Source organism: Hirundo rustica, chromosome 2 (genome assembly GCF_015227805.2).
Source record: "Hirundo rustica isolate bHirRus1 chromosome 2, bHirRus1.pri.v3, whole genome shotgun sequence".
In the NCBI taxonomy this organism is placed as follows: Eukaryota; Metazoa; Chordata; class Aves; order Passeriformes; family Hirundinidae; genus Hirundo; species Hirundo rustica.
In genome coordinates, this window is record NC_053451.1 from 117,182,329 (window position 1) to 117,210,302 (window position 27,974).

Consider the following 27,974-nt stretch of genomic DNA (forward strand, 5'->3'; position numbering starts at 1 on the left):
CAAACGCAGAGCTCTCCACACCCCTTACAGTTCTTACTGCTGCTACATGGAGAGCACTTAATTCAGATTTTATTAAGGAAACTTCTGGCTCTGCAATAAAGGAACTGAGGAACGCTTTGCTGTGTCAGGCCTGTAGTTTATTTTCTCTCTATGCAGACATCACAAATCCCAGCCACAAACTTAGTGCAGGAAATGAAAATATCTTTGCCAGCTAAGTTTTTAGTACCAGAATTAATTTCGTACCAGAATATAAATCAGTAATTATTTATTGATATATTAATAACAACAGCGGATTATGTCTGTCTATAAATGGTGCATCAGTGCTGTTTTTATTTTCACCTAATTCCATTTAGTTCTGATAGCAAGGAATGTCTGTCCAACAGTGATTCTGGTCTCGAGTCTCCCCCCAGACAGATCACAGCAGCTCTAAAACCACTCCATCCTCTTTAGAAAACCCTGTGCAGCCTCCAGAACAGCTCTGGAGCCTGGAAAAATCTCCTGTGATGAGAGATAAGGCACCTGTTTCCTCAGCCCAGCTCCATGTCTGTGCTCCATGCCAGGGGAGAGGGAAAAGGGCTGGCAACGATGGAATTAGGAGAGGAACCAGGAAAAGGAGCTCAGGCCCCTTTCCTTCCCCACCCCCTGAGCTCACCAGGGTCTGACAGTTTTGTCACTGACAAATTGGCCGTGGGGAGCATCAGCATTGGAAGGCAAAAGGGCCAAATAAACGGGGGTCTCAGCCCCCTCTTCTGGGGACTTGGTGGCTTTGGGACCTGCCATGTCTGTCCTCACCCAGCCAGGGCAGCAGGCGTTGAGGAGGATGTGATCCCCTTTCCTCTGCTCATTTAACAGCCGGGCTTGGATCCTGGACAGGACGGTGACCCCGATTTTGGACACCCCGTAGGCGGTGTTTGGCCAACCCTCTTTCTCATGGACGCTTTTCTTGGTGTCTTCCACGAATTTGTTCATGAGCTGCACCAGCTCATCCTCAGTGATGGCGTCACTGCGGAATTTCTGCTGCAGCTCCTGGCTGCAGCCTCGCAGCGCCGAGTTGCTCACCATGCTGGAGACATTCACCACCCGACCTGAAAAGAGAGTAAAAGCTGATTATTTTCACACATTTTAAGACCACACTTGCGGACACAGGCCAGAGTGAATTTAATCAGCATAGCCACTTTGATAACCAAGATGCCTCGGCAAGAACAAACAGAGCTTTGATGATTACGAGAAGATTGGATCGAGACTGGTGACAGGAAAAGAAGATTGAAATGATCTCTGCAAGCAGGAAATGTTGTAAAATGTGCAAGTTTGTTTGTGTGATGTTTAACCTCATCGTCGTAAAAAATTACCGGCTTTCCTAGAATAACATACAATGTTGTGTTCCTCTGAGGAATGGTTTTTCCCCTCAGAGTCCCCCTGAAACCTGTGCTATGTAGTTCAACCCTTTTTCCCTATCATACCTACTCCTGACCCTATTGGCTCAGGGCCAATATCTTTCCTTGGCCCAAAACTAGATAAACCCCTGTTTCTTCCTGGTTCTCTCTCTCTCTCCTCGGCCTCCTGGAACATCACATCGAGAATAAAGCTTGGACGGAAGCTGGGGGTGAGAGCCAGTCTTTTGAAATCTCTATTCTGTCTCTCTGAAATATATTTCCCTAAAACCCCTGAATAACTGAGCTAGCGAGAGCCGGGGGGTGGCTAGAGGGAAGTATATTTTCAATACAAGGCTTTGGAAATCACAGTAAAACTGAATTCTGATCGGAGAATCGGTGCTCCCATCTCTCTCTCAATGGTACTCTGTGACAGGAGAAGGACCGGCTAGCTGATGGCAGTGGATGAGCCTTGGGACTGATGGTGACGGTGAGAGAACCGCGTTTGGGGCCACAATCACACCGTGACGTGACGGGAGCCAGGGGAACGAAGTATGGGACAGAAGAGGTCTGAAAGAGACGTCTGTGAAACCACGCTCACCCTTCTGAGCAAGCAAGGATGCCCATCCTAAAGCAGGACCTTAAGTCGCTCCTACGATGAGTGTCACACGCGTTCCCCAACACCATCCCTTCTGCTTTTACCCTCTGCTCCTGGAATCCTGCTCCACAGGAATCTATGGACTCTTGGAAGCAATGCCTTGCTCATATCTCTCATTGATACTGGTGCAAATGTGACTGTTATCTCAAAAAGCCAGTGGCTTAGTGATTGGCTGTGGGGTTTTTATCTTCTCTTTTTCTCTTAGAGCTGGGGTGAAACGCTCGAGAGGGGCAGTTTCTGTGTTCAGGCTCAGATTTTATTAATGCTTATCTATAGCACAGTCTCACAAGCCGTGAGTAACAAAGTGAAAATGGCTCTCTATCTCTTTCCAAGGTCTTTTAAGCCCAAATTGTTCAATTAAGAAATGACACCTGAATTATTTTGACTTTTAACCCAATAACCAACCACCCCTGGCCCGCAATGGGGACTTTTCTACCCAATTCCAAAATCCCACCCAGAGCCATGAAGAAGGTGAAAAAGAAGGACTCAGCCTCTGCCCTAAATCCTCCACCTTGCTTTCTCTCTATTCCTGTGTTCTAAACCCTTCAGCTCTGAGTTTTGCCCCCTGTGCTGTCACACACTTCTATCCCAACCCCACAGCCACAATCCCAGTGCTGTCACTCCATTTTGGGAGCTGTTCCACGGCCTCAGTGCAGTGTTTGCTGGGGGCTCGGTGCCTGGCAGCACAGGAACTCTGCAATTCTCAGAGCCCGGGGCTCCAACAATTGGCCATTAATAACTGCCTCAGATGCTCTCAGGCGTGGGCAGGAACAGTCAAAGCCTACAGAGGTGCAAAGGGGCAGACTGCTGCAGCCAAACCCTCTGTGCTGTCTGTCCTGGCTTTGTGGGGAGGGATATCTCGACACAGTGGGGGTCACTGAAGCAAACAGCACTTTAAATCTAACCTAGAAAGCCAAAAAAACCCCAGTTTGAGTGCATCAATGTCTTTTAAGTTCTTAGTGGAGGGGAGGGAGCCAGCGATGAGAGACTGCAGAAAGCCCTTTTATGTTTTCAACTTCTTGAATTGCTCTTTTCAGACCCTAGCCAAACAGTTACTGCCTTTGAGACAGAACCTGACGCAGGACTGCTTCTCTCCTTCCCTTGTTTAGTTTGTCATACTGGGCATCATCAAGCCTGGGTCAAAAGCAAATGTGTTAAATGTGGGATACTGTGGATCTCGTAAAAGATGAGGTACATGCTGTCAATGTGATCCACTGGGACACAGCAGAAATAATGCACAAATTCAACAATTAATGCGTGGGTATAAGTCTGGTCTAATGAACCATTGGAAATTACTCCGGAGCAGTGGCTTTATTGCTGCTGAGAATAAGGATTAATGATGATTTCCCAAATATTATGGTACTTACTGAGAATTGTTTCTAGTGCTCAGACACAGCCTGTTAACCAACCAAACCCTAATGTCTGAGAAAGCCTTAGCCCGTGCCACCAAAGCTGTAAGGCAGGCAGGGCTTTACACAGCTCCTGAAAAGGCACAACAACCCAATACCCTCCTTGGAGGTATTTGGGGTGGCACACTGGAGTCCACTCAATCCCTTCCCAAAATCTGCAAATTCAGACAAACATTTGCACTTTACACGGTGCACAAAAAACTTCTGGGAGCAATTAACTGGGTGTGCTCCCTGTTAGGAATCCCCAAGCCAGAACCTAGTCCTTTGTTTGAACTGCTAAAGGGAGATTCACACCTTGGATCACCCAGAGGATCAATTTACAAGCTCAGCAGGTGCTGCAAGGTGTATCTGACGCCTTAGCTGGCACGCTGGGCACCTGAGTGCCTTTCCTTTTAATAATTTTGTGTCCAACAACAGCCCCACGCTTTTGATATTTCAGTGGGACTCCAAGGCACCAGACCCTCTGCTTATCAATGGATTTTTTTACCACAGCAAGCAGCCAAACCCATCAGTACCCAGCATGGAATGATGGCCCAGCTGGTTGTTAAAGCCCCACAGAGACTCACTTCTCTTGCAGGAGTGGAATTTTCCATTGTTCTCCTGCCTCTTTTCACCTTTAATTTGAATTGGATATTTCAGGAATCTGAGGCTATTCAAATGGCCTTTGCTGAGCTCAACAGACAAATCTCAATGCACCCTCCTAAACAACAAGCTTTTAACACCTTTACTTCAACTAATACAAAAACCAAAGAGAAGTGAGGTTCCACTTCAAGCCTTAACAGTACTCACAGATGGTTCTGGTGGCTCTCATCAATCAGTAACACTATGGAGAGAACACTCTTCTAGATCTGATCTAGAGATCAGATGTATCCACAGCTGAGGGATCCACCCCCCAAATTGTTGAACTTGCTGCTGTTGTCAAAGCTTTTCAAAAATCTTTTGTTCCTTTTAATCTAGTAACAGATTCAGCTTATGTTGCAGGAATCGTTGATGAGAGCTGAAGCATCAGCCCTGAAAGAGGGTGCAAAAAACAAACTGCAAGCAGATGATGGCTTTGATTGGCTGAATCCACTTCTGGGAGAGTGGGGACTCAATGGGTGGAGGAGAAATTTAGTTAAAATAGGGGTATAGGTATCAGGCATTATATTATGTATTGTTATAACTATTCCTTGTACTTTACAGTGTATAAAAATTAATAAAAAATAACAGAAACGGGGGAGGTATGGGCATAGGACAGAGGGTACTGTGGATCTAATCAGCACTGGATTTAATCACTTTGATAACCAAGAAGCCTTGGAAGAACAGAGCTTTGATGGTTACAAGAAGACTGGATCAAGACTGGTGACAGGAAAAGAAGATTGAATCGATCTCTGCAAGAGATGTTGTAAAAAGTACAAGTTTGTTTGTGTGATTGTAGTAAAAAATTACTAGCCCTCCTAGAATATACAAGCATTTGGAAATCACAGTAGAAGTGAAATCTGACCCCCAGTCTTCCTGTCTCTCTCTCAATCGCCGACACACACTGAACTGGGGCTGCTCTCCAGTTCTGGACTCACTCCTCAGCTGAATATCTGTAAATTATTATAGGTGGGTGGTTTTGCAGAGCTCCTGGAAAATCAGAATAACCCAACGTTCATATTTCTAGGAAATACCATGAGAGGTAGTTTAAGGTGTGAACCTCCAGGAAGCAACTTCACAATCCCAGCATCACATCAAACTCTGAAACATCGGTGCAGTGCCTGCAACTGGAGAGGATTTCCTACTTAAAAGGGCCAAAATTCAAAAAACCCCTTCTTTCTCTATCTGTTGTGTTTCACTTACCGTAAGGCTTCATAAGAGGCAGCAATTCTGTGCAAACATTCCTGGTTCCAAAAAAGTTTGTCTTCAGTGTAACCTCAGCTTGGACTGCAAATGGAGTGGTGTCATGAACTGGTGAAAAGAGGTAGGAAGGAAGGGAAAAAAAACACCCCAAAATTAGAATTGTAGAATTTGAATAGAAGTTACCAAACCCCAGAAGTTTATCTTAGTTACTGTTTTTAATAATTAGAAAACAGGCATATGACCAATTTAAAAAATATAAGAAATGGCAGAGGCAGGATTTTGGTGCAGTCTGACCAAACTAACAAACAAAAATCCCCAACTATGCCCAAAGCTGAGCAATACCCTGAGTGAGGGACCTGTGCTAATACGAGTGAAGAGTGAAATGTGGGAACTGGAGGCAGGAAAAGGAGCTGGCTGAGCTAAGGAATGCATGGAACTGCTCTGGAAGGGGATGATTTCATCACACAGAAGTGGCAGCTTGGCACCACCACAGGTGGGGTGGGATTGCTGTGGGCTCAGCAGCAAATCCACTGCTCTGCATCCTCCTTGGAGGGGGAACAAGAGTTGAAGTCCCAGCATTGCTGCTCTGCTGCTCCAGGCTCCATCTGAGCAGGGATGGAGCCTGCAGGGACTGGGCAGGTGCTCACTTGTCTCCAAATCCAGGAGAATTCAAAAGAGAAAATGTAACAGGGTTGTTTTGGTGTGGTTTTTTATTGCAGAACACATTTAATGACCCACATCATTTGTAAATCACTCACTGGTGTTTAAATCTCACACGGGAAGTCAGATCACGACCCATGGCCAGGGTTATGGCAGGGGGAAAACGGAAATCCTACAGAACCCCAAACTCCGGCTTCCCCATCCTCCCTTCCTTGTGAGAGGGAGCTTCCTTACGCTCCACACCCCACCCACGTGTCTGACAGGATGCATTGTAACATCCTGAACTCCCTGATTTAAGAAGCTTTATCAGACAGCTCTTCCCAGAGAGGTTCTTCCAGAAGCCAACCACAGCTCCACCACCACTTGGTACGGGAAGTTTTTGCTGGACAAATGCAGCACAAAACCAAAATAACAAAACTTATTGGCAAATTTAATCTTTGGCGGACTGCAATAGCACATAATGCTAAAACTAAGAAAGGAAAGCATAAGTTCTGGGATGGCAGCAAAAACTTGGCGAGGCAAGAAGCAAGCTGGGACAGCAATACCAATCTGGGAAGCAAGAATTAAAACTATGAGAGAAGCATCACAGCAAGTTCTTACACAGATGTTACACCCTCTGTGCTTGATACTCATAGGGTCCTTTATCACATCTTAAACGGTGGGATCTACTGCTGACTCAGATGTTGGCAGCTTGAGGAAAGCCAAGGCCCAACATCTGGAAGTGATATTTTAACTGCTGCTGGAATCTTTCCTGAGCACACCCCGAAGCTCAGACAATTCTATTAAGAGCTGCCTCCTAATAAGCTGATCTTAAGCAATTTTCCTATAAAGTTAACAGGCAGTAGAAGTGACTGAGCTTCACCATGTCATCACTGCATTCCCACTCCATGAGAACTTCCCTACTCTCTCTCAGTGTGAAGCCATTCCCCCTCGGAAGGCCACCCTGAGCTCAGCCCAAAGCTTCTCCTGGCCAGGCTGAACAATGCCAGCTCTGCCAGCCTTTGCTCCCAGCAGAGCTGCTCCATCCCTCTGCTCATCCTGCTGCCTCCTCTGGGCTCTCTCCAGCAGCTCCACGTCCTCCCTGTGCTGGGTCCCAGCTCTGCAGCTGGGCTCTCACCCCAGGGGGCACAATCTCCTCCACAAAACCACCAGCCAGAGTTGTCATTTGCTCTGCCTGGAGCTAACAAGATTCTGGATTTCATACCCACAACAAAAATGCTTCCTTCCACCTTGAAACTGCTGTGCCTTTCTCACTTTCCCTGCCTTTCTGCCCACTGGAAGGTGAAGGGGTTAAATTTTTGCTCAGCACAGCAGGATTGGAATGAACTGGTTTAGAGGTGACTGAATGGCCTCAGAAAGTTCAAGACAGCAAAACCCACCCAGGGGAAAAGGTGCTTTTTTATCAGCTGGAATCCCTGAGCAGACAACGCACAGAACAAAGCACGAGGGTGGAGAAGAGAGAAAACACAGCTCCCTGAGGCACAGGGCTGATATTCCCAACGGAGATGGGCTCCCCGGCCCTGCTGGAACTCCTGGGCACGGAGGCAATTAATCCAACCCAGCTCACCTCAACATTTCCACGTGGTGCAAAGACAACCCTCCGGGGAAGCATGTGTATAGAACCATGGAACTGTTACAGCTGGAAAATCCCTCCCAGCCCAGGCAGTCCCAGCCGTGCCCCGTGCCCACCTTGTCCCCAGCCCAGAGCACTGAGTGCCACCTCCAGGTGCCACCTGCAGGGATGGGCACTGCAGAGCTCCCTGGGCAGCCCCTGCCAAGGCCTGAGCCCCCTTTCCATGGGGAAATTCCTGCTGCTGTCCAAGCTGAGCCTCCCCTGGCCCAGGCTGAGGCCGTTCCCTCTGCTCTTGTCCCTGTTCCCTGGGAGCACAGCCCAACCCCCCCGGCTGTCCCCTCCTGTCAGGGGCTTGTGCAGGGCCACAAGGCTCCCCCTGAGCCTCCTTTTCTCCAGGCTCAGCCCTTTCCCAGCTCCCTCAGCCTCTCCTGGGGCTCCATCCCCTTCCTCAGCTCATTACAGAATTCCTGATTCTGGCAAATCCCTCCCAGCCCAGGCAGTGCCAGCCGTGCCCCGTGCCCACCTTGTCCCCAGCCCAGAGCACCGAGTGCCACCTCCAGGTGCCACCTGCAGGGATGGGCACTGCAGAGCTCCCTGGGCAGCCCCTGCCAAGGCCTGAGCCCCCTTTCCATGGGGAAATTCCTGCTGCTGTCCGAGCTGAGCCTCCCCTGCCACACTGTTCTCACATCACACTCGAGATCAGGAAGTCTGCCCAAGAGAAAACGCAGCACAGCAGCGCTGGATGCATCCATCTCCCTCTCCAGAACACAGAACTATCCCAGGAGAGCACCTCCCACCTTTGAAAGCGATGCCAGCGTTGTTCACCAGCACGTTGAGCCCCCCATACTTCTCCTTCAGGAAATCCCGCAGCGCTCGGATGCTCTGCGGGTCATCGATGTCCAGCTGGTGGAAGAGCGGGCGCAGCCCTTCCTGCTGGAGCTGTGCCACGGCAGCCTGGCCACGGCCGGCATCCCGGGACGTCAGGTACACGTCCCCCGGGAATTGTTTGCACAGGGCCCGCACGATGGCCAAGCCAATCCCTTTGTTGGACCCCGTCACCACCGCCACCGGCACGTCGGCCATCGTCCCCTCGGAACGCCAGGCGAGGTCACAGCAACTGCAAACAGCAAAGGAAAAGTTCGCTCAGACAGACAAAATGGCTGTTTGGAGAGGAATCGGAACCGTGCGATGGTCTGGGTTGGAAGGGACGCTAAAAATCATCTCACTGCCATAGATACCTTCAACTGTCCCAAGCTCCAAGCCCCATCTAACCCGGCCTAGAACATTTCCAGGGAGACATAAACTTTAGAGAATTAAGGATTTTTAGAGGGGTTAAGATGTTACCCTGGTTTTTCTGAGTTTCTTTATTAGCCTTTTGATTTTCATGAATGGAGTCAGATCTTTTAGTTACTGTAGAATATTAGAGCAGTTTTTCTACCTTTCCCACAGAAGTAATATAAACAAATCCTTTGTTTTTCATTCTTTGTCTTTTGTTTGCATATTTCTAACCTGAAAACAATTGTAACTGACAATTCGTCTGGCCACTGAGGCTGAGGGGTGGAAACCCCAAAAAGCCAATCTTCTGCTAGACCCACAAATGTATAAAAAGTAAAAGAATAAACAAAGGGGTCTCTTCTCTCCGCTCTTTCAGCTGGGAGCTGGATCAGAAGAACCTCTGCGAAAATCTCTTGCCTGCGTGTGATTTCTTTGTGTGTCTCGGTGACAGTTAAGATTTTAATTAGAGATAAGCTTTGCTGAAATTAACTAAAGTAGATGGGTAGGCTTTGCTGAAATTAAAAGTTAGTAATTAACTAAGAGAAACTGGGTTTGGGATCACGCTTCCATATTAGAATAACTGATTACTTGTCAACTTTATGTTTGGTTAGCTGTGTTTATAATGAAGAATACAGAAACTGATGAAACAGCTTTTAGGAACATAAGACAAGTGTAGGCCTCCCCTGCCCAGAAACCCATTGAACAGTCACAAAGACAGGAAACAGGAGTCCTACCAAGGGTTCATTTATCACATTTGCATTGAAAAGGTAGAAAGGTCAGAACGAGGAAGACTTCTTTACTTCCTCATTTTGGGGACCTCTCCCCAAGAAAAGGACCACCGACCCATTTCAAAGAACAAACTACGCGTGCTTAATAGCTTTTGAGCTAATTACCATACGAAGAGGGGAAGGGGATGTACCAGGGTTATGAATATCCATTTGTGTTTTGGGCATTCAATACTTTTGTAAATAAAAGGACTCTGTGATCACCTGTAAATTGTGGTGTGTATTTGGGAGCCATCCTGCACACTGTCCAGCGCCGTAATGAACATATACTTTCTAACTTTAAACTGTTAGAGAGTTTTTGTCCGTCTCAGTTGGGTATCGATACTAGATCAGTACCCGTATTTTCTTTAATAAGTCACCAGCAGCGTGGAGTCCACAGCCTCCCTGGTTAAGTGCTTTTTCTTTCTTTAAAATACTATTTAAAATTCCACCTTGGATTACCTTGAAATTACATTCCTGTGCAAGCCGTGTAAATTCCTGAGGTAGCACGAGGTATTCACAGAGAAATCTGGTGTTAAGTGTTCTGAAGAAAAGCCAACCCGTGATGGGCGAAAAGAAGAAACAAATGTCTCGACCAAAAAATGTCAGTGACTAATCTTCAGTACTAAATTAACTTGCTGTAGGAGTAAGCTTTTCTGCACTTACACCTCACAGAAAAACTTTCCATCTTTTGGGAATATTCATGCGGTTCAGCTCAAGTTTGGCTGAAAACCTCAGGCTCAAAACCTGAGCAACCTGGTCTAGTATCGCTGGTATGGCAAGGTATCGCTGTCTATGGCAAGGATTGGAACTGGATGATCTTTAAGGTCCCAAACCATAAAAAAAAAAAAAAAAAAAGGATGGAGTAGCTTTATCTTCCAGCGCCAGGCAGGAGGAGCAATTACAGCCTTTTCGGAAAAAAAACAGCAGACCACAGGCTGACTACAATGGTTGGTTGTGTAACACATCAGAAAACTTGCTTGCTGCTTTTCTAACAGACATAGGGCATTTAAAGAAACTCCATCTCCCCCACAAAAGCAAAATTAAACTCTGGATTTGCTCCCTTTAGGCATCATTACCATCTCTCCCCCAAATTTACTTGCAACCCTAAGGAGGCACCCAGCGATTATATAACACCCCAAGAATGTCCAGAGTGACTCCCCAGGGACAGGAGCGCCCTTCCCACCTCCCCGCCAGTCTCCCCCTCTCCCCGCTTCCTTCCCGCGTCCCCCTCACGGGGAGCGAACCCGCGGGCCGCCATGAACCCCGACACCCTCAGGGAGAACGCGGGGTGAAGGCTCCGGGGGGACACCCAGCACCCCAGCACCCACCTCCAGCACCGCAGGCGCCTCTCCCTGGTCCCTCAGCTCCGCACAGCGAGGACGGGACCCGTAACGACCGAGGCAGACCCACTCCCAATGCTGACGGAAGGGAGGTGGGGACGCCTCTAAGATGGCGGGGCAGCCCCGCCTCAGGGGAGGGAGAGCAGGCGGGGACTCACGGAGAGGGACAGCGGGCGAATGTCGGTGCTTGTGGCCTCTCAGGAGGTGGGTTTGGGACACCGGGCAGCAGTTCCAGCCCGGGAGAGACTCGGGAATCACCATGTGGGCTCGCAGGGGAGGATGCGGTTGGGGCTCCCGGGGAGAGTGCGCGGGGCTCGGGCGGTCCCTCAGGAAGTTCCCGCTCTCGCAGCGCTGCCGGGGCCGCTTCTCTCCTTCCATTCCCGGGGCTTTGTGCCGAGCGGGGAATGGGGGTCTGGTTAGCGCAGGATTCCCAGTTCTGGCGGTGGGATGGGGATGGTATGGGGTGGGATTTGGACTCGATGGTCTCGGAGATCTTTTCAACCCCGCTGAGTGGGATGGAGGGCCGGGCTCTGGAGGAGCCTGTGCGTGATCCCGGCTCCCTGAGGCCCTCCCTCCTCCTGCAAGGAAAGCTGCGCTCTGAGGTTCAGTTCAGGGCAGTTTTGGCAAGAGCAAGGAGATCAGGGAAAGGTTCTTCCCCCAGAGGGTGCTGGCACTGCCCAGGCTCCCCAGGGAATGGGCACGGCCCCGAGGCTGCCAGAGCTCCAGGAGCCTTTGGACAGCGCTGCCAGAGATGCACGGGCTGGGATTGTTGGGAGCTCTGGGCAGGGACAGGGCTTGGACTGGAAGATCCTTGTGGACCTTTCCCAACTCAGGATATTCCATAAGTCTGTGAAAAATCATCCCATCCCATCCAGTTCCACGGGCAGGGACAGCTCCCACTGTCCCAGGCTGCTCCCAGCCCCAGTGTCCAACCTGGCCCTGGGCACTGCCAGGGATCCAGGGGCAGCCACAGCTGCTCTGGGCACCCTGTGCCAAGGCTTCCCCACCTTCACAGTAATAAATTTGAAAGTGACTTTAGATATTTCTAAATCTGTTATTTTTAATTTATTTTTTAATTCAGGTTGTCCAAACAAGGCGAAATCTGTTGCTTAATATGAAGAAAAGCAGAGGTCGGACAAGTCGAAAAAGAAGAAGAAAACACTTGAAGAGTTTTATGGATGGAGGTATCATCGTACCTGGAAGTTAAATAATAAAATAACCAATTGTTTCTCAAGATGTCTTTTTATTATTTATATTTTCAAAAGCCTTTGTGCTTGGAAAATTGCATTCATAAATGTTATTTTTTTTAAAATATGCAAATATCTGAGCATTAGTTTACAGTTCCAAGCAGTGCATGGTGAATTTTCTGAGCTCTCTTTTCTGCCTAATGGCAAATATTACATTATTCTAAAATTCCTTGGATATGCTGAATAACTCGCACATTTCTGAGGCCTCCCAGTGCCCAGAGACCCAAATTTTTTTTAGTTCAGTGGGAGTCTTTCTTGCTATCCTGTTATGCTTTAAAATGTCCAAAATACAGTTTTTCTGATTATACAGTAAAATGTTTATATTTCCTTTATTTCCCAACAGAATGCTCTTTAATAGCATTAATTATTTTTTTCTGTTTCTAGTCAACTGCAGTCACAAGCTGGAATACATTAAACTTAAGAAGTGGCTAAAAGAGAGAGGATTTGAAGACAGTAATTTAAGGCCAGCAGAGTTCTGTGGTAATGCTTTATTTATTTATTGATGATGGTACAAATCTGAATCTTCTAAGGATTTTAGATTCCTGCTTTTATTTTGAATTATGCACCTGTCTGGCATCAGGCAAAAAAAAAAGTTACTGATAACTCTTCCAAGGGTTCTTGTGAGGTCAATTTAATGTGAAAAAGTAGATCTGGAGGCCGGAAAAAGCCAAAATTTGAAGTGGTAATAAAACAGTTATTGGAATTTAACCTTTAAGTTTTATCCCCAAGCAAATTCAGCAGAGAGCTGAGGTTTACTTAATAATGTTTACAGTAAAGATTTATACTTCTCTTTTTTCTCTTGATGTAGGTTATATTTAAAACATTTTGTAATACTATAGACAGAGTAGAAAAAAATGGAATGGATTGGAGAAAAATATTGTGACTGGAAATGCTAAAGCGTAGCTAAAACTCTGAAACCAAGAGCTGCAGCTGCTGATGAAAGATGTGTTTGAGGAAAAAATGGAGAAAAAGAAGGTGAATAATTGCTGTAAGTGGGAGAAAAAAAAACCCCTGAATAATTGCTAGAACTGGACAGCAAATGCTGCAGGGAAAAGATCCTGAAAAATAAAGAGAATTGGAGAACAAAGGGATGAGATCTATCTGGAGCAGCCCATAATTGAATTTATGTTTTTAAGACATGGTGTCTGTTCTTTTGGAGCTTTTCCTTGCTGACCTGATCGCTGATTTTCCATGTCTACATTTATTTACATTTCCTGCTCTTTGTTCCTTCTTCAGAGACAGGAAGAGGATTGATGACAACAAAAGCTCTTCAGGTGAGTGGTGTTGTTTCCAGTGCAGGAGCTCTTCAGGGATTTTTTGACATTTAATGATTTTTGCAACAAGCAAAGCTCAGAATTCTGTCATGGATGTAATTTCTGACTTTTAGACTGCTCCTGCCATAATGTGAAACATCCAGTCCCCACAGTACTGAGTCCTTTACACTTGATTTTTACTCTTCCTTGTGTGTAATTTTTTTTCCCTCCTCCCTCCAAGGCAGGAGATCTGATTATTTCATTGCCTGAGAAGTGTTTGCTCACCACGGACACTGTGCTCAGCAGCTGCTTGGGAGGACACATTGTGAAGTAAGTGACAAGTGACACTTGATGGCCCCTCAGTGGGGTTTTTTCAGCAGTAAGGAATCCTCTGAAGGGGTGGTGGAGCTTTCACCTGAATATCCTGAGTGGTGCCAGCATTTCAGGGATGTGGAATGCTCAGATAGGGAAAAAGTTTTAATACTGAGCTTCCCCTTTTAGCTTGGCAGAGCTGGAGAGAGAGCACAGGCTGCAGCTGGAGCTGCCTCAGAGCCTGCTTGGCCCTAAATGTCAATTAGGAATGTTTTTTTGGGAATTTAGGAGTCAGCTTCAATAGGGGAAGGAAGACAAAACTGAGCTACAAAGCCAGGGCCTTTTAGAAAATTTGGAACAAATTGGAAATATGGAAAATTGGGAACAAAGCCCCATGCTGGGCATTGAATCCTTGTGTATCCTAAAAAAACCCCAACCCAAGGGGTGAACCTGGAATTGTTATTACAAACCAGCTTTTATTGCCCCTTTGAAATCAGCCAAAGGACGTGGAGATGCACAACAAAGGAGCTTCAAACAAAACTTATTTATAATTAAAGAGCTCTGAGAGAGGTAAAACACTGCAGTGTCTGTTTCCCATCTTACCTCTGCAGGGCTGCTGCACAGGTACTTTAATTTTAATTTCAATTTCAATTTCAATTTTAATTTTAATTTTATCTTCCAACAGGTGGAAGCCCCCCGTGTCTCCTTTGCTGGCTCTGTGCACGTTTCTGATAGCAGAGAAACACGCCGGGGAGAAATCCCCATGGAAGCCCTACCTGGATGTTCTGCCCAAGACTTACACTTGCCCTGCTTGTTTGGAACCTGATGTAATAAATCTCCTCCCAAAACCCTTAAAAAAGAAGGCTCAGGAGCAAAAAGTGACCATCCAAGAGCTGTTCAGGTCTTCCAAAGCTTTCTTCTCTTCGCTGCAGCCTTTATTTGCTGAGAGCACGGGAACAATTTTTAATTACAGTGCTTTGGAGTGGGCTTGGTGCACTGTAAACACCAGGACAGTCTACATGAAACATCCACACAGGGAGTGTTTTTCCCTGGAGCCAGATGTTTATGCATTGGCACCGTATTTAGATTTGCTAAACCACAGCCCAAACGTTCAGGTAGGAAGCTGAAAACAGATCAGTAAATTTTGTTATTTTTAAGTGCACTCTGTCAATGCCGTCCGCATTTTTGTGATGGATGAGGAGCGTGGGGAGATCAGGGAGAGATCTCACAGGGGAAAAAATGTCTCAGATCCTCAGGAACTGGAGTGCCAGGAGACAGGGAATGGCTTCCCAGTGCCTGAGGGCAGGGTTAAGTGGGATATTGGGAAAAAATTCTGCCCTGGGAGGGTGAGGAGGGGCTGGGCTGGAATTCCCAGAGCAGCTGTGGCTGCCCCTGGATCCCTGGCAGTGTCCAAGTGGACATTGGAGCTTGGAGCAGCCTGGGACAGTGGAAGGTGTCCCTGCCCTTGGCAGGGGGTGTAACAGGATGTTTAATGTCCCTTCCAACCCCAAACATTTGGTGATTCTATAATTCAAATATTTCAGTTTATGCAGCAAAGCCGAAGTGCAGGAAGAGCCCGCAGTGGCTGAGGGAGATTTGCATCCAGAGCAGCTTTTGGCAAGAGCCACTTGCAAACACCCCCCTGATCTGCTCCTAAAAGCAAGACAAATTCCTTGTCCTGCCACAAATTCCAAGTTCCACGGTCCCTGTGTTACTTCACCTCTGGCTGAAGCCTCAGAGCAGCCTGAGGGGAATGCAGAGAGAATTTCCACCTCTGTCAGGCTCTGGGTGCCACCACGGAGCAGGAGAGGCCAACTCTGCATGGAACCACCTCTGTTTGCAGATTTGGGGTCTCTCCAAGAAGTCCCCACAGTTAAAGAAGTTCAATCCTCTGAGGTTTCAAAATTCCAAGGTTTGTTTCCTTTTTCACCCTGCCAAGAGCAAAAAACCTTTTCTTTTTTCGCTCCCTGAAGGTCAAGGCTGTGTTTAACGAGCAGACGAGGAGCTACGAAATTCGGACAAATTCACGGTGTGAGAAATATCAGGAAGTTTTTATCTGCTATGGACCTCATGATAATCAGAGGCTGCTGCTGGAGTATGGATTTGTTGCCACGGATAACCCCCACAGCAGTGTTTATGTCTCAACAGGTTGGATTCATGGATTTTCTGCGCTTTGAAAGACACAATAACAGAACTGAACACAGAAATTCTCAAGGAGTTCCGTACCTGGTTGCATAGACTTTAATGATTTAATTTTTTTAATCAAAAATGGGGTTTTTTTCCTTACCATTTTATTTTAAAAAATCATGATTATTAGCAACATCTGTGTAGAGATTCCAGCTGGATGTGTTAGATTGCACTGCTGACCTCAGGATTAAAGTCCTGATCTCCACAAACTGAACTTGCCTGGAGTGTTTCATGACTTCAGTTTGAGCCAGGATTTCTGTTATAAGGACACAATCCTGGAGATTGCTGAAAGCTTTTGAGAATTCTGGGAAGTTCACCAGAAATTAACAGGTTTTGATCTTAGTCCTGCGTGAGAAATATGGTTGAAATCTTATTTCAGAATTGATGATTGTGGTTTCTCTGGCATACAGTTTATTTAAATATTTAAATTGCATTTTTCTGCAGATACTCTCCTCAAATATTTCTCACCACTGGACAAGCAGAGAAAGGCCAAAATTTCCATTCTAAAGGATCGTGGTTTCCTGGAGTGAGTATCTGGAGTTTTTTGTTTCCTGGTGAGGTTTTTATTCAGTTTTTCTGGAAGTCAAACTTTGCTTCTAGTATCAAAATCCAGCTAAAAAAAATAAAATTATTTGTTTTTTAGCAAACTCACTGTTTGGGAGAGATGGAGAAGTTGTAAACACCACTCTCAAAGCTGGAGATCTTCTGTGGCTGATGGGTCTCAGGAAGAAAACTGTCACCTTAAAGCTCAGCTTAACTCCACCTCACCTCTTTGGCTTTGCAGGAACCTGACCTTTGGCTGGGAGGGACCATCCTGGAGACTCCTCACAGCCCTCGAGGTGCTGAGTCTGGGAGCAGATGAATTGTGAGTTGTGGCACCCTGGATATTTGCTGGATGTGCAGGTGCCTCCTGCTTTTATTTCATGGAATGACCGGGGTGGGAAGAGCCCCTCAGGATCACCCAGAGCCACCCCAGTGCCACCAGCATCACCCAAACCCTGTCCCCAAGGGCCACATCCAGACTGCTCCTGAGCACTGCCACAGACAGTGACTGCAAACCTCCCTGGGCAGCTCAGCCCAAGGCCTGAGCACTCTGCCAGGGAAATTTTCTGTCCCAATCTCCACCCTGAGCCTGCCCTGGTGCGATTTGAGGCCATTTCCTCTCCTCCTGTCCCTGCCCCTCCTGTCAGAGCCACAAGGTTCCCCCTGAGCCTCCTTTTCTCCAGGCTCAGCCCTTCCCCAGTTCAGCTGCTCCTCCCAGGATTTGTTTGCCAGACCCTTTTCTCTTTCCCTTCACTCTTTGCTCTCTGCTGGCTGTGAGTGACATTCTGGGACAATTTTTGGATCTCCTGTGTCTGTTTTACTGACCCCAGGTGAGAAGTGAAAAGAAGAAAGGCAGAGAACATCATTGCCTGTGAACTCACTCCCTTATTGCTGCTTTCATGATTTTCTTGTATTTTTTTTTTTTTCCCATTCTATTTCAAGCCCCAGATATTCTTTCAAGGTTCAGCTCCAGGCCCTTTTTCCTGTTGGTTTGATGAAACTTTAAATGCTCTTTGCCTGGCTTGATTTCCTTGAATCATGTGTTCCACAGGCTGCAATTCCAGGGCCAAGGAAGTTGCTGAAATTCATCTCCAGGGACTGTCAGTTCACTTGGAGCATTTATTCCAAATGGCAAATCTGCCTCAAACGTCAGGGATGGAAAATGCTTACCTGCACTTTGCTTGGAAGAAATGAAATGAGGGAATAAATTAAAATTGTTTGTGCTTTGAAGATTCATTGCTGAGTGGAATAAATTGATCTAAGAGCTAAAAATAAATCCCTGGGGTGGGTTACGAGCCCAGGTGAGGGGCAGGGCAGCAGAACCACGTTTGGCATCCAGCTGGGGAGTGCAGCAAATAATTCTGTGTCCTTTAAACATTTTGGTTCCAGTGCCTGCTGGAGGAGGATCCTGCTTGGTGATGTCCCTTCAGCCAGGAATGAGCAGCAGGCTTTGGCTACAGCAGCAAAAATTTGTCAGTTTTTAACAGAGGAGACCCAGCGTGTCCTTCTCCAGGTAATTTGGGAAAACAAAGGAGCTCAGATTCTTTGCTTTCTCAGAACAATGTCATTTTCTGGGTGAGAATTTTGATGATTTTTCCCATTCCCTCTTCTTTTTCCTTTCCTTTTTACTATTAAAGTTTCTCATGTGGAATTAAAAAAAACCCCACTATTTCAACGTAATCAATAGAATCCTTACAGATTTCCACAAATATTCCCTTCATGTCCTATTAAATACTCAAAATCATTTCATCCCACTTGTCTCAACTGCAGATTTCCCAGTTGAAAAGGGACAAAGAGAACCTCAAATCCCACCTGGCTTTGGTGGAAATGCTGCGCTCAGAGGACCTCAAGATCCTTCAAAAATCAGCTGAGATTCTTTGCAACTTGAATTCAGGAGCAACTTGAGCTCCCTGGAGCTATGACAGCTCTGGTTGGTCAGGGATTATTGCCGGATTATTACTCTTTATATGGACCTGAGCAGCAAAGGAATAATTTAAAAATTCATCAGAATAATTTTGTTCTTTGCTGACCCTCACACAGAAGGTTCTGCTGAAGTGGAGAGCTCGAGCTCCTTGGTTTGGATAAAAGAGAATTTTTTTTTTAAGAGGGCATTTCAGGGCAGGACCCTTATTTAAACTGCAGAAACTCCATTTGGAATTGTGATTCTCTTGTGATTATTTTCCATGACGTGATTTTAAGCAGTGTTTATTTTTTGTAAATACATGACACCATTTTCTACAAGACTCGTCTCTTTTATTTTTCTAAAATGCTTTCTGCAGCTGAAACTCCATTTCTTACATCCCTGAGGCCAGTTTACCTCCAGGATTATGTTTTTAACTCACTCCCCGCCACATTTTACACTTTAATCAGTCTCATTAAGCCCTGATCAGTTTAGATTGGCTATCAGGAATTTATTTTCATGGGAAGGGTTGTAAAACATGGGACAGGATACCCGGGGAAGAGTCACCCATCCCTGGGAGTGTTCAAAAATGTGCAGGTGGCACTTGAGGGCTTGGTTTGATGGTGACCATGGGGTGATGGTTGGACTTTGAGCTTAAAGCCTTAAGAATTCTGGGACTTTCTGCCTCTGGAGTGCCTCCTGAGATTCCTTTTTGGGATTTGGGGATGCTGTTCTGTAGGGGATTCTCACCAGTTTGCCTGCAGATCCTTCTGCGCCGCTGCCTGGCTCAGCCCCTGCCCCTGTGACTCTTTGACCTTCCTTTCATAAACCCCTTTTCATTCTCCAGCCCCAGCTGTGTTTCTAATTTTACCATTTTACCATTTTATCACAAAGTGGTGCCAGAGTTAAAGGAGATGAGGATGTTTGGCTGCTTTATTTCTCTGGTTTTTCTTGAGGATGGTTATTTTAAGAACAGCTCCTGTCCAGTGTGTCTGGCGAGGTGAATATGAGTTTGACAGAAGCTGATTTGCTTTTTCTGGGAGCTCCACATTTATTCCAGGTGGTTTGGATATGAGCTGTGCTCCTGGAACTCCTACACACCCTCCAGGGAGAGCAGGAAAGGGGGTCTGGAAGGGCAGGAAAGAAGGCAGAGCACAGCAATTTATGTGTATATATAAAAATATACCTTAAACTTAAGCTTAAACTTTTTGATTCAACCTAAACTTTGTGCGAGACAGGGGATCCCAGGCTGAGCTGAGAGCTGAGGTTTCTGAGGAAGCAGCAGCCCTGGGAGTGCTCTCCCTGTTTTACAGGACACCAGATAAAGTTTTCAGAGTCAAAATTCTCCCTCAGCCTCTCCTTTGAGCTGCAAACAGCATCTCAGCGATGTGCTGTTAACATTTCACTCTGGCTCTCTGTTCCCTGAGAAAAGATTGAGCTGGGACCTTGCTGTAGGGAAAAAAAAAGCTTGATTTCCCTCCTGGTATAAATTCCCTTTCAAACTGAACCTGGAAATCTGAACAACAGTGGGAATAAACTCAGCTTCTGCCCAGGAATGGTACAAACCTGATCCAGAGCAGGGCGAGGAGTTGGATTCTCTTCCAGCTTGTGCAGTGTTACCCAAAAAATGACATTGAGGGGTTGGAGCGAGGCCAGAGAAGGGCAAAAAAAATGGGAAGGGGCTGGGAAACAAATCCTGGAGGGAACAGCTGAACTGGGAGAGGGCTGAGCCTGGAGAAAAGGAGGCTCGGGGGAACCCTGTGGCTCTGCACAAGCCCCTGACAGGAGGGGCAGGGACAGGAGGAGAGGAAATGGCCTCAAATCGCACCAGGGCAGGCTCAGGGTGGAGATTGGGACAGAAAATTTCCCTGGCAGAGTGCTCAGGCCTTGGGCTGAGCTGCCCAGGGAGGTTTGCAGTCACTGTCTGTGGCAGTGCTCAGGAGCAGTCTGGATGTGGCCCTTGGGGACAGGGTTTGGGTGATGCTGGTGGCACTGGGGTGGCACTGGGTGATCCTGAGGGGCTCTTCCCACCCCGGTGATTCCATGAAATAAAAGCAGGAGGCACCTGCACATCCAGCAAATATCCAGGGTGCCACAACTCACAGTTCATCTGCTCCCAGACTCAGCACCTCGAGGGCTGTGAGGAGTCTCCAGGATGGTTCCTCCCAGCCAAAGGTCAGGTTCCTGCAAAGCCAAAGAGGTGAGATGGAGTTAAGCTGAGCTTTAGGGTGACAGTCTGGATATGACCCTTGGGGACAGGGTTTGGGGTGGTGCTGGTGGCACTGGGTGATCCTGGAGGCCTCTTCCAGCCCTGATGATTCTGGGATTCAAGGAAAGCCAAAGTGGGAATGCACTCAGCTGCTGCAGCAAAGACCCTGGGTTTGTTCAGGTAATAAGAGCCACGAGATTCCACGTGGTAACAGCACGAGGCAGAAACAGCACAGCTTGATTTTTGTATTTTTTGAGAGAGGTGTTGATTGAGTGCAGTCACTGGAGTCACTGAAAAATTATAAACATGAAATCTCCTGACAAGACCTTTGCTGTGTCAATTTAAGTCAATGAAACGTGGGTTTTCTTTGATCTTCTGCAGAAAGTGGCTCCCAGTTGAGAGTTTTCCTCTGTAATGTGTGGAGCTCATCCATCAGTGCCCAGTGCCCTCAGGCCTGTCTGGTTTGGGACAAGATAAGGGAATATCAACTTCATAACCTGATAATTAAAGCTTTTAAATAAGCTATGAAAACATTGCCGTTCCCAGAGGACGAGATTTGGAAAATGATGTTGCCCAAAAAGTGCCACACTTGGGAAGAATTTGAAGTGTTTGTTTGCGGTTGGTGATTCAGGTGATGGATTTAACGTTCTCTGGGACACAGGGAGATATCCCAAAAAAACCTTTATGGGTTTCTTTAAAAGTAAGAGGATCAGGTTTCTCAGAGAAGCTGGGGTTGCCCCCGGATCCCTGGAAGTGTCCAAGGCCAGGCTGGATGGAATTTGGGGTAACCTGGCAGGGGGTGGAGTAATTTGGAATAATTTGTGTCTCTTCCAAACCAAACCATTCCAAAAGTGGAAAAAAAAAAAAAAAAAAAAAGAAATTACATTTCCATCTCATTTCACTGTATGTTCTAGTGGATATCTAGAATCCCAGAATTCAGGTTTAGAAAGCGCTGCATGAAGTGCATTCAGGGGAAAACCAAAGATAATTAACCCCAAATCAATCGTATGAAACGTAAAAGCAATGCAATCTCCGCGCTGTCCACTAGATGATGCAGCTGTACTGCAGAGAAATAAGGAATTGCAGGCGTTCCGGTTATAATCCAATTCACTGCATTACATTTTTTTTAACAGTAAAAAGTAATGTCTTCGATGTTACACCACGACTTAATCTAGATAAATAGATCGGATAGTTAAAAATGTCATTTTCTTCCTGCTGCTTCCAAGTGAAACTTGAAGTTTTGTGGCCTGTTGTCTTCCCTCAGTTTTACTGGATTTTGACTTTGCTGGAGCTGTTCCTCTCTCAGGTTCAGCCATTCCCTTTGGAATTGTCACTCAGGACAGAGTTCAGATCATGGCACTGGATGATCTTGAAGGTCTCTTCCAACCTTGGTGATTCTGTGATTCCATGAACTCCACTCTGACGGTTTCATTTTGGGGATTGCAGGGGAGGAGCGTCAGCTCCTGTGTTTTATTCCTTCAGAGTCAGGGCCTGGATGGATCTTTGGCACGGATCCCTCCCAACAGTGCCCTTGGATGGAGCGGATTGAAGCATTTCCTCTGACTGAGGAGATTTTGGAGAAGAGAAACTTCAGGGTGATCTCATTGTGGCCTGAAGGAGCCCCAGGAAAGCTGGAGAGAGACAATTCCCAAGGAGTGGAGGGACAGGACACAGGGAAAGGCTCCCAGTGCCAGAGGGCAGAGTCAGATGGACTTCTCATGGGAACTCTCAGTCACCCAGAATTAAAGAGATCAATAATGATTCCATGAGTTGTTCCATGGGTCTGGGAGGGAAATTTACCCACGAAATAGGAAATAATGGGATTGAACATTGACCTGCTGAGGCTAGAGAGGAGAGGTGCCACTCCTGGCTGTACCAGCCTGCCAGGGCTGGCATCCAGGGCTCCTCCACAAGGAGCCAACAAGGAATTGCAGGGAATTTGTGTCTCCTTTGCATGAGATGAGCTCTGCATGGACACAGATGGAATTTTGGGAATATTTGTGTCAGCTCTGCATGGACACAGATGGAATTTCAGAGAATTTGTGTGTCCTTCCCAGGAGATGAGCTCTGCATGGACACAGATGGAATTTCAGGGCATTTGTGTGTCCTTCCCACAGGATGAGCTCTGCACGGACAGAGAAGGAATTTCAGGGAATTTATGTGTCCTTCCCAGGAGATGAGCTCTGGATGGACACAGATGGAATTTCAGGGAATTTTTTGTGTCAGCTCTGGATGGACACAGATGGAATTTCAGGGAATTTGTGTGCCCTTCCCACAGGTGGGAAACCTCTCATTTCTCATTCCATGTTTCTGTTGTATCAACGTATCCCAGAATTCCAGAATTTTTGGGGGTTGGAAGCAACCTTAAAGACCATCCAGTGCCACCCCTGTCAGGAGCAGGGACATCTTCCACTAGAACAGTCAGTCCGGGAGCTGTGGAGAGCAAGAAAAATAAAGAGAAAAGAGAAGCAAGGCTGAAAAACCAGATGGTTAAACATTCCTAATTTCTAAATAAAATGTTTTTGTTGGAGAAAACGGGCAGAGGGTTGTGAAACAAAGAAACCCCCGAGCCTTGCAAAACGAAACAGCGTGAAAAAATGTTCTTAACGCACCCACATTCTCTGGAGCTTCCCCACTGCTCCAAGGTCTGGACCCAAGTCAACGACGGGATGCAACTGTTGAATGTCAGGGAGGGGGAGATGGGAGCGCTCCTCGGGTGATGCACGAAGCAGCTGCTGCTCTTGGGTTGTGTTAGTTGGAAGATGCCGCTCCCCTCGGGAGGAAGAGGCAAATTTCTGCTAATTTGGTGCTCCGGGGGCGGCAGGGTTGTGACGCTGTGTGAGCCCAGCAGGCAGCAAAGAGGACACGAGGGCTGAGACAAACACTCCTGACAGCTGAGATATAAATGTGCAGCTAAATGGACCCAACTCCGCTGTCTGAAAGGAGAAAAGTCAAGAGAGAGCGAACAGCGAGTTATTTAAATCATTCTTTAAACACAGTTGGAGGGCCTGAGCTATTTTTACCTGTCTTGAGGCTCTCCACGATTAATAAATAATTTGAAAAAGCGGAATGTTACTGGGTGCAGCCGATTCGTAAATCAAGTGCTGGTGGCAGAAAGCTCCAGCCTCTTTTGCCCTCTGCCCGCTCCAGCACCGGGGAATCATTCCCTCCATTAACGCACTCAAATTTCTGAGGAGTGATGTGGAACAGAGGTCCCAGCAACTCCTCCTTTGTTTATAGCCAGAAACTCTCTGGCTGCTTAAAAGAACATGAAAACCAGTTCCTTTCCTATTACTGTCAAACAAACTTCACCTCCCCGCTCGCATCCCGTGGGATTTGTCACCGGCAGGAAGCGCAAACCCAACCCAGTGAGCGCAGAACTTCCAGTCACTTCAGAGGGAGGAAAAGAACCCTTTCATCATGTTCGGTTTTCTCCGCTGCTTTATTTCACTTAAAACATCACTCACTACCAAATGCTCTTTGTCAGGAGTAATTGGCCAACGCTGGAGGCGCTTTTCGAGGCTGTCTGGATGGAAAATCTCAAAGCTGTTGTCTGCGCCGAAAGAAAATATTGCATTTGATCTTTTCTTTTTTTTTTTTTTTTTTTTTTTTTTTTTTTTTTTTTTTTTTTTTACGATTCCTGCAGACATGATGTATGTCTGCATTCCTCAGCCCGAGGAATTCTCGCTGTTTGGGTTTCTCTGCCTTTCAGTGACAGGAAGTAGCACTTCGCCCTCATTTTGCAGTATTGTCTGGGAATTAACCACAACATAACAGTAATGCACATTTTCTTTCTGTGCTCCGCAGAGGTCGGCTTTTATTAGCCATTTATTGTGGTTTTCTCGTTGGCAAGTGGCAGATTGTCTCAGTGATAGCCGTGGATATTGCATTTCAGCTGGGTCTGGATTTAAACACGGATTTCTTCTGGTGATGTCCTGCTCTGAGATTCCTGGGCCATAAATCAGTTTTCCCTATTGCAGTTGTACAAGTGTGGCCCTGCCCCGGTCACCTCTGCCCCGGAGAGTTTTGGTCACCCAGAGAAAGGACAGGCAGAGTGTTGGGTTAACCCTGTGGATCACGACTGCGGAGCTGCCGTGGAATTGTGGAATCGTGGAGCGGTTTGGGCTGGAAGGAACCTTAAAGATCAGCCAGTTCCATGGGCAGGGACACCTTGCACTGTTCCAGGCTGCCCCAAGTCCAAATATCCAACCTGGCCTTGGGCACTGCCAGCAGCCACAACTAACCTGGGAATTCCATCCCAGCCCCTCCTCACCCTGCCAGGGAACAATTCCTGATTCCCAATCTCCCATCCAGCCCTGCCCTCTGGCACTGGGAGCCATTCCCCGTGTCCTGTCCCTCCAGCCCTTGGGAATTGTCTCTCTCCAGCTCTCCTGGAGCCCCTTTAGGCCCTGGCAGGGGCTCTGAGCTCTCCCTGGAGCTTCTCCTCTCCGGACTCTTGGGAGTGGCACAGAATCATCAAAATGGAAGAGACTTCCAGGATCACCCAGTGCCACCAGCATCACCCAAACCCTGTCCCCAAGGGCCACATCCAGACTCCTCCTGAGCACTGCCACAGACAGTGACTGCAAACCTCCCTGGGCAGCTCAGCCCAAGGCCTGAGCACTCTGACAGGGAAATTTTCTGTCCCAATCTCCACCCTGAGCCTGCCCTGGTGCGATTTGAGGCCATTTCCTCTCCTCCTGTCCCTTGGCAGGAGACACCAATCCCCATCTCAGTGGATCTGGCGGATTCAGACCCCTCGGAAAAGAGGATTTTTAAAATTCTGTTGCCTATGGAATAACTTGGTGCAATAACACACTTAGTGCAGAATTCAACAGTAAAAGTATTTATTTTTAAATTTATTTTTGTGGCTATTGAGCCACATCTGCCGTGGCTCTGTTGACTGTCACTTTTTCACAGCTCCCAAATTAATGCCACACCAGAGACTCCTAAGCCAACAGCACAATTAGTGAACAAAACCATGTGAGATTGTGAGGAAAATTAAAGACAAGCTCTGACAGTCTTCTTTCCCCAAAAGTTTTGTGGGGCCTGTTTAGTCATTATCCTCCAGCAGTCACTGTTGTCTTCTTTTAAATCCTATTAAGAGTATTCAGGGATGTGTTGCTTTATTTTTGTCACCAATCAGCAGAACATTAAATGCACAAAGAACCCTTTGTTTTTCTCCCTTCTGCTGACATGAGGAGCTGAGGGCTCGGTGATGGGGATGAGAAATGATCGGGATTTTATTAAAAACGTCTTTCCACCAGAAGGAGAGAGTGGAACGCCAGACCCCACAGAGTGTCACTTAATTCTGACTGTGTGCAGGGCTGCATGGTCAGAGAGAAGGCAGAGGGGAGCCCAGGGAGGAGATGGAGCATCCAGCAAATCAGAGAATCCCAGGATCCCTGAGGCTGGAAAAGATTTCCAAGGTCGTGGAGTCCCAGCTGTGCCCCGTGCCCACCTCGTCCCCAGCCCAGAGCACTGAGTGCCACCTCCAGGTGCCACCTGCAGGGATGGGCACTGCAGAGCTCCCTGGGCAGCCCCTGCCAAGGCCTGAGCCCCCTTTCCATGGGGAAATTCCTGCTGCTGTCCGAGCTGAGCCTCCCCTGGCCCAGGCTGAGGCCGTTCCCTCTGCTCCTGTCCCTGTGCCCTGGGAGCACAGCCCGACCCCCCCGGCTGTCCCCTCCTGTCAGGGGCTTGTGCAGAGCCACAAGGTTCCCCCTGAGCCTCCTTTTCTCCAGGCTCAGCCCTTTCCCAGCTCCCTCAGCCCCTCCTGGGGCTCCAGCCCCTTCCCCAGCTCCCTTCCCTGCCCTGGACACGCTCCAGCCCCTCCAGGGCTCTCCTGCAGGAGCCAGAGCTGGACACAGCCCTGGAGCACAGAGGGACAATCCCTGCCCTGCTCCTGCTGCACACACAATTCCTCATCCAGCCCAGGTGCCAGGGGCCTCTTGCCCACCTGGGCACCCCTGGGCTCGTGTCCAGCCCCTGCCACCAGCACCCCCAGGGCTTTTCCATCTTTTCCAGCCCCTCTGCCCAGCCTGGAGCTCCACGGAGCTGTTGTGACCCAGGGACAGGACCTGGCCCTCGGCCTGGTTCACCCTCACACCGCTGGCCCCATCCCATGGATCCAGCCTGTCCTGATCCAGCCCAGATGCCCTGGCCACATTCCAGCCTTTTCTTCAGGAATGGATTTACCCCATTACACATTTATCCTTCGCCTGAGCCACTTGGGAGTTCACTGGCCAATTTAATTTGGGGATTTGGCTGCCTGCAGGGTATAGGTGTCACCTTGGGATAGTCGGATTGTGGTGGCTGAGCCAAAAACGAATGAAGAGAGCAATTTTTGTGCCCTTTATAACTCATGGATATGCAGCCTTTTAGACAGGTATAAAATAAAATAAAATAAAATAAAATAAAATAAAATAAATTGTAAAAAAATATATAATATAATACAATACAATATAATACAATATAACATATATAATAAATATAATAAATATAACAAATATAGTAGAATAGAATAGAATAGAATGGAATGGAATGGAATAGAATAGAATAGAATAGAATAGAATAGAATAGAATAGAATAGAATAGAATTAATATATAATATAATATAATATAATATAATATAATATAATATAATATAACCAAGATATGATATGATACGATATAATATAAATAATAAAACAAACACTGCTTTGGGCACCACTTCTTGAACCCAGCAGAAGTAAAGAGAAGAGCAGAGAGTGAAGTGATCCCTGCAGAAATTAAGATTAAAGATAGAAATTTCCTAAAGTTTGGGAAAACGGACAAATGGGGTAGGACAGGGTCACGATGGGTGCCTATAAAATCCTGAATAGCCCAGAGAAGGCAGACAGGGAGAGCTGAAATCTTCTTTCCCAAAACACAAGCAGTGGGGGGTGCCTGGTGGGATTATAAAGCCAAAAACAAAAGGGAAGAGCTTTTCCCAGCAGCGTGGAATTGGCTCACGGAGATTTATTGCCTCAACATGTCCTGGAGGCCAAAAGAAGAAACGGTTTCCAAAAGGGTCGAGGCAAGGACAGCGCCAAAGGTCTGGATGCACACTGGAGCATGAGCATCACTTTGTTCTCTGTTTTAGGCTTTTCCCTGGAGCCTCTGTCCTGGACAATGCCCTGGCTGGAGTTTGCGATGGATCCTCTCCATTCCCATACGGAATTGCCGTTTCTCCCTCTGTGCTGGGAAGCTGCCAGATGGTTTCCTCAGCCCTGGTGCTTTTGCTGCTCACTCTCGTCGAGTTTGAGAGGAATGACAAGATTTGTCGTTCCAAACAAGCCCTGGGTCTGCTGGTGGATAAAACCAGCACTGAGAGATGAGAGAAACAACGGGAAGGATCCTACTGATTGATGGATGGAAAAGAAGAAATTTGCCTTTACAAACAGACTGTAGGTTTGTCTGTAATGAAATGAAA

General features: G+C 47.1%; 2 protein-coding genes across 3 annotated transcripts; one reads left to right on the forward strand and one right to left on the reverse strand.

The window, feature by feature from the left end:
• Positions 1-115: 115 nt before the first annotated feature.
• Positions 116-11,020, reverse strand: CBR1 (carbonyl reductase 1). The gene is made up of 4 exons (XM_040055613.2): positions 10,862-11,020; positions 8,289-8,608; positions 5,259-5,366; positions 116-1,085 (listed from the first exon to the last, which is right to left on the reverse strand). Exons 2-4 carry the CDS (start codon positions 8,572-8,574, stop codon positions 649-651), a joined length of 831 nt encoding a protein of 276 aa, XP_039911547.1. The 5' UTR covers positions 8,575-8,608; positions 10,862-11,020; the 3' UTR covers positions 116-648.
• On the forward strand, positions 11,020-27,953 carry SETD4 (SET domain containing 4). Of its 2 annotated transcripts, none has more exons than XM_040055611.2 (11): positions 11,020-11,077; positions 11,955-12,057; positions 12,505-12,600; positions 13,357-13,394; positions 13,615-13,703; positions 14,371-14,800; positions 15,659-15,833; positions 16,317-16,398; positions 16,657-16,737; positions 17,805-17,928; positions 27,645-27,953. In XM_040055611.2, the coding sequence occupies exons 1-11, from the start codon at positions 11,051-11,053 to the stop codon at positions 27,804-27,806; spliced, it is 1,407 nt and encodes a 468-aa protein (XP_039911545.1). In that variant the 5' UTR covers positions 11,020-11,050; the 3' UTR covers positions 27,807-27,953. The 2 variants fall into 2 exon arrangements, with proteins under 2 accessions (XP_039911545.1, XP_039911546.1); XM_040055612.2 differs by lacking the exon at positions 27,645-27,953 and adding an exon at positions 18,186-19,131.
• The last annotated feature ends 21 nt before the right edge of the window (positions 27,954-27,974 follow it).

Coding starts and splice junctions, on each gene's coding strand:
- SETD4 (XM_040055611.2), top strand. CDS start 11,051: ATGTCGGTGCTTGTGGCCTCTCAGGAG. Junction 14,801..15,658: donor ACCACAGCCCAAACGTTCAG/GTAGGAAGCTGA, acceptor CGCTCCCTGAAG/GTCAAGGCTGTGTTTAACGA. Junction 15,834..16,316: donor CAGTGTTTATGTCTCAACAG/GTTGGATTCATG, acceptor ATTTTTCTGCAG/ATACTCTCCTCAAATATTTC.
- CBR1 (XM_040055613.2), bottom strand. CDS start 8,574: ATGGCCGACGTGCCGGTGGCGGTGGTGACGGGGTCCAACAAAGGGATT. Junction 5,367..8,288: donor CGCTGGCATCGCTTTCAAAG/GTGGGAGGTGCT, acceptor TCTTTTCACCAG/TTCATGACACCACTCCATTT. Junction 1,086..5,258: donor GCCTCTTATGAAGCCTTACG/GTAAGTGAAACA, acceptor CTCTCTTTTCAG/GTCGGGTGGTGAATGTCTCC.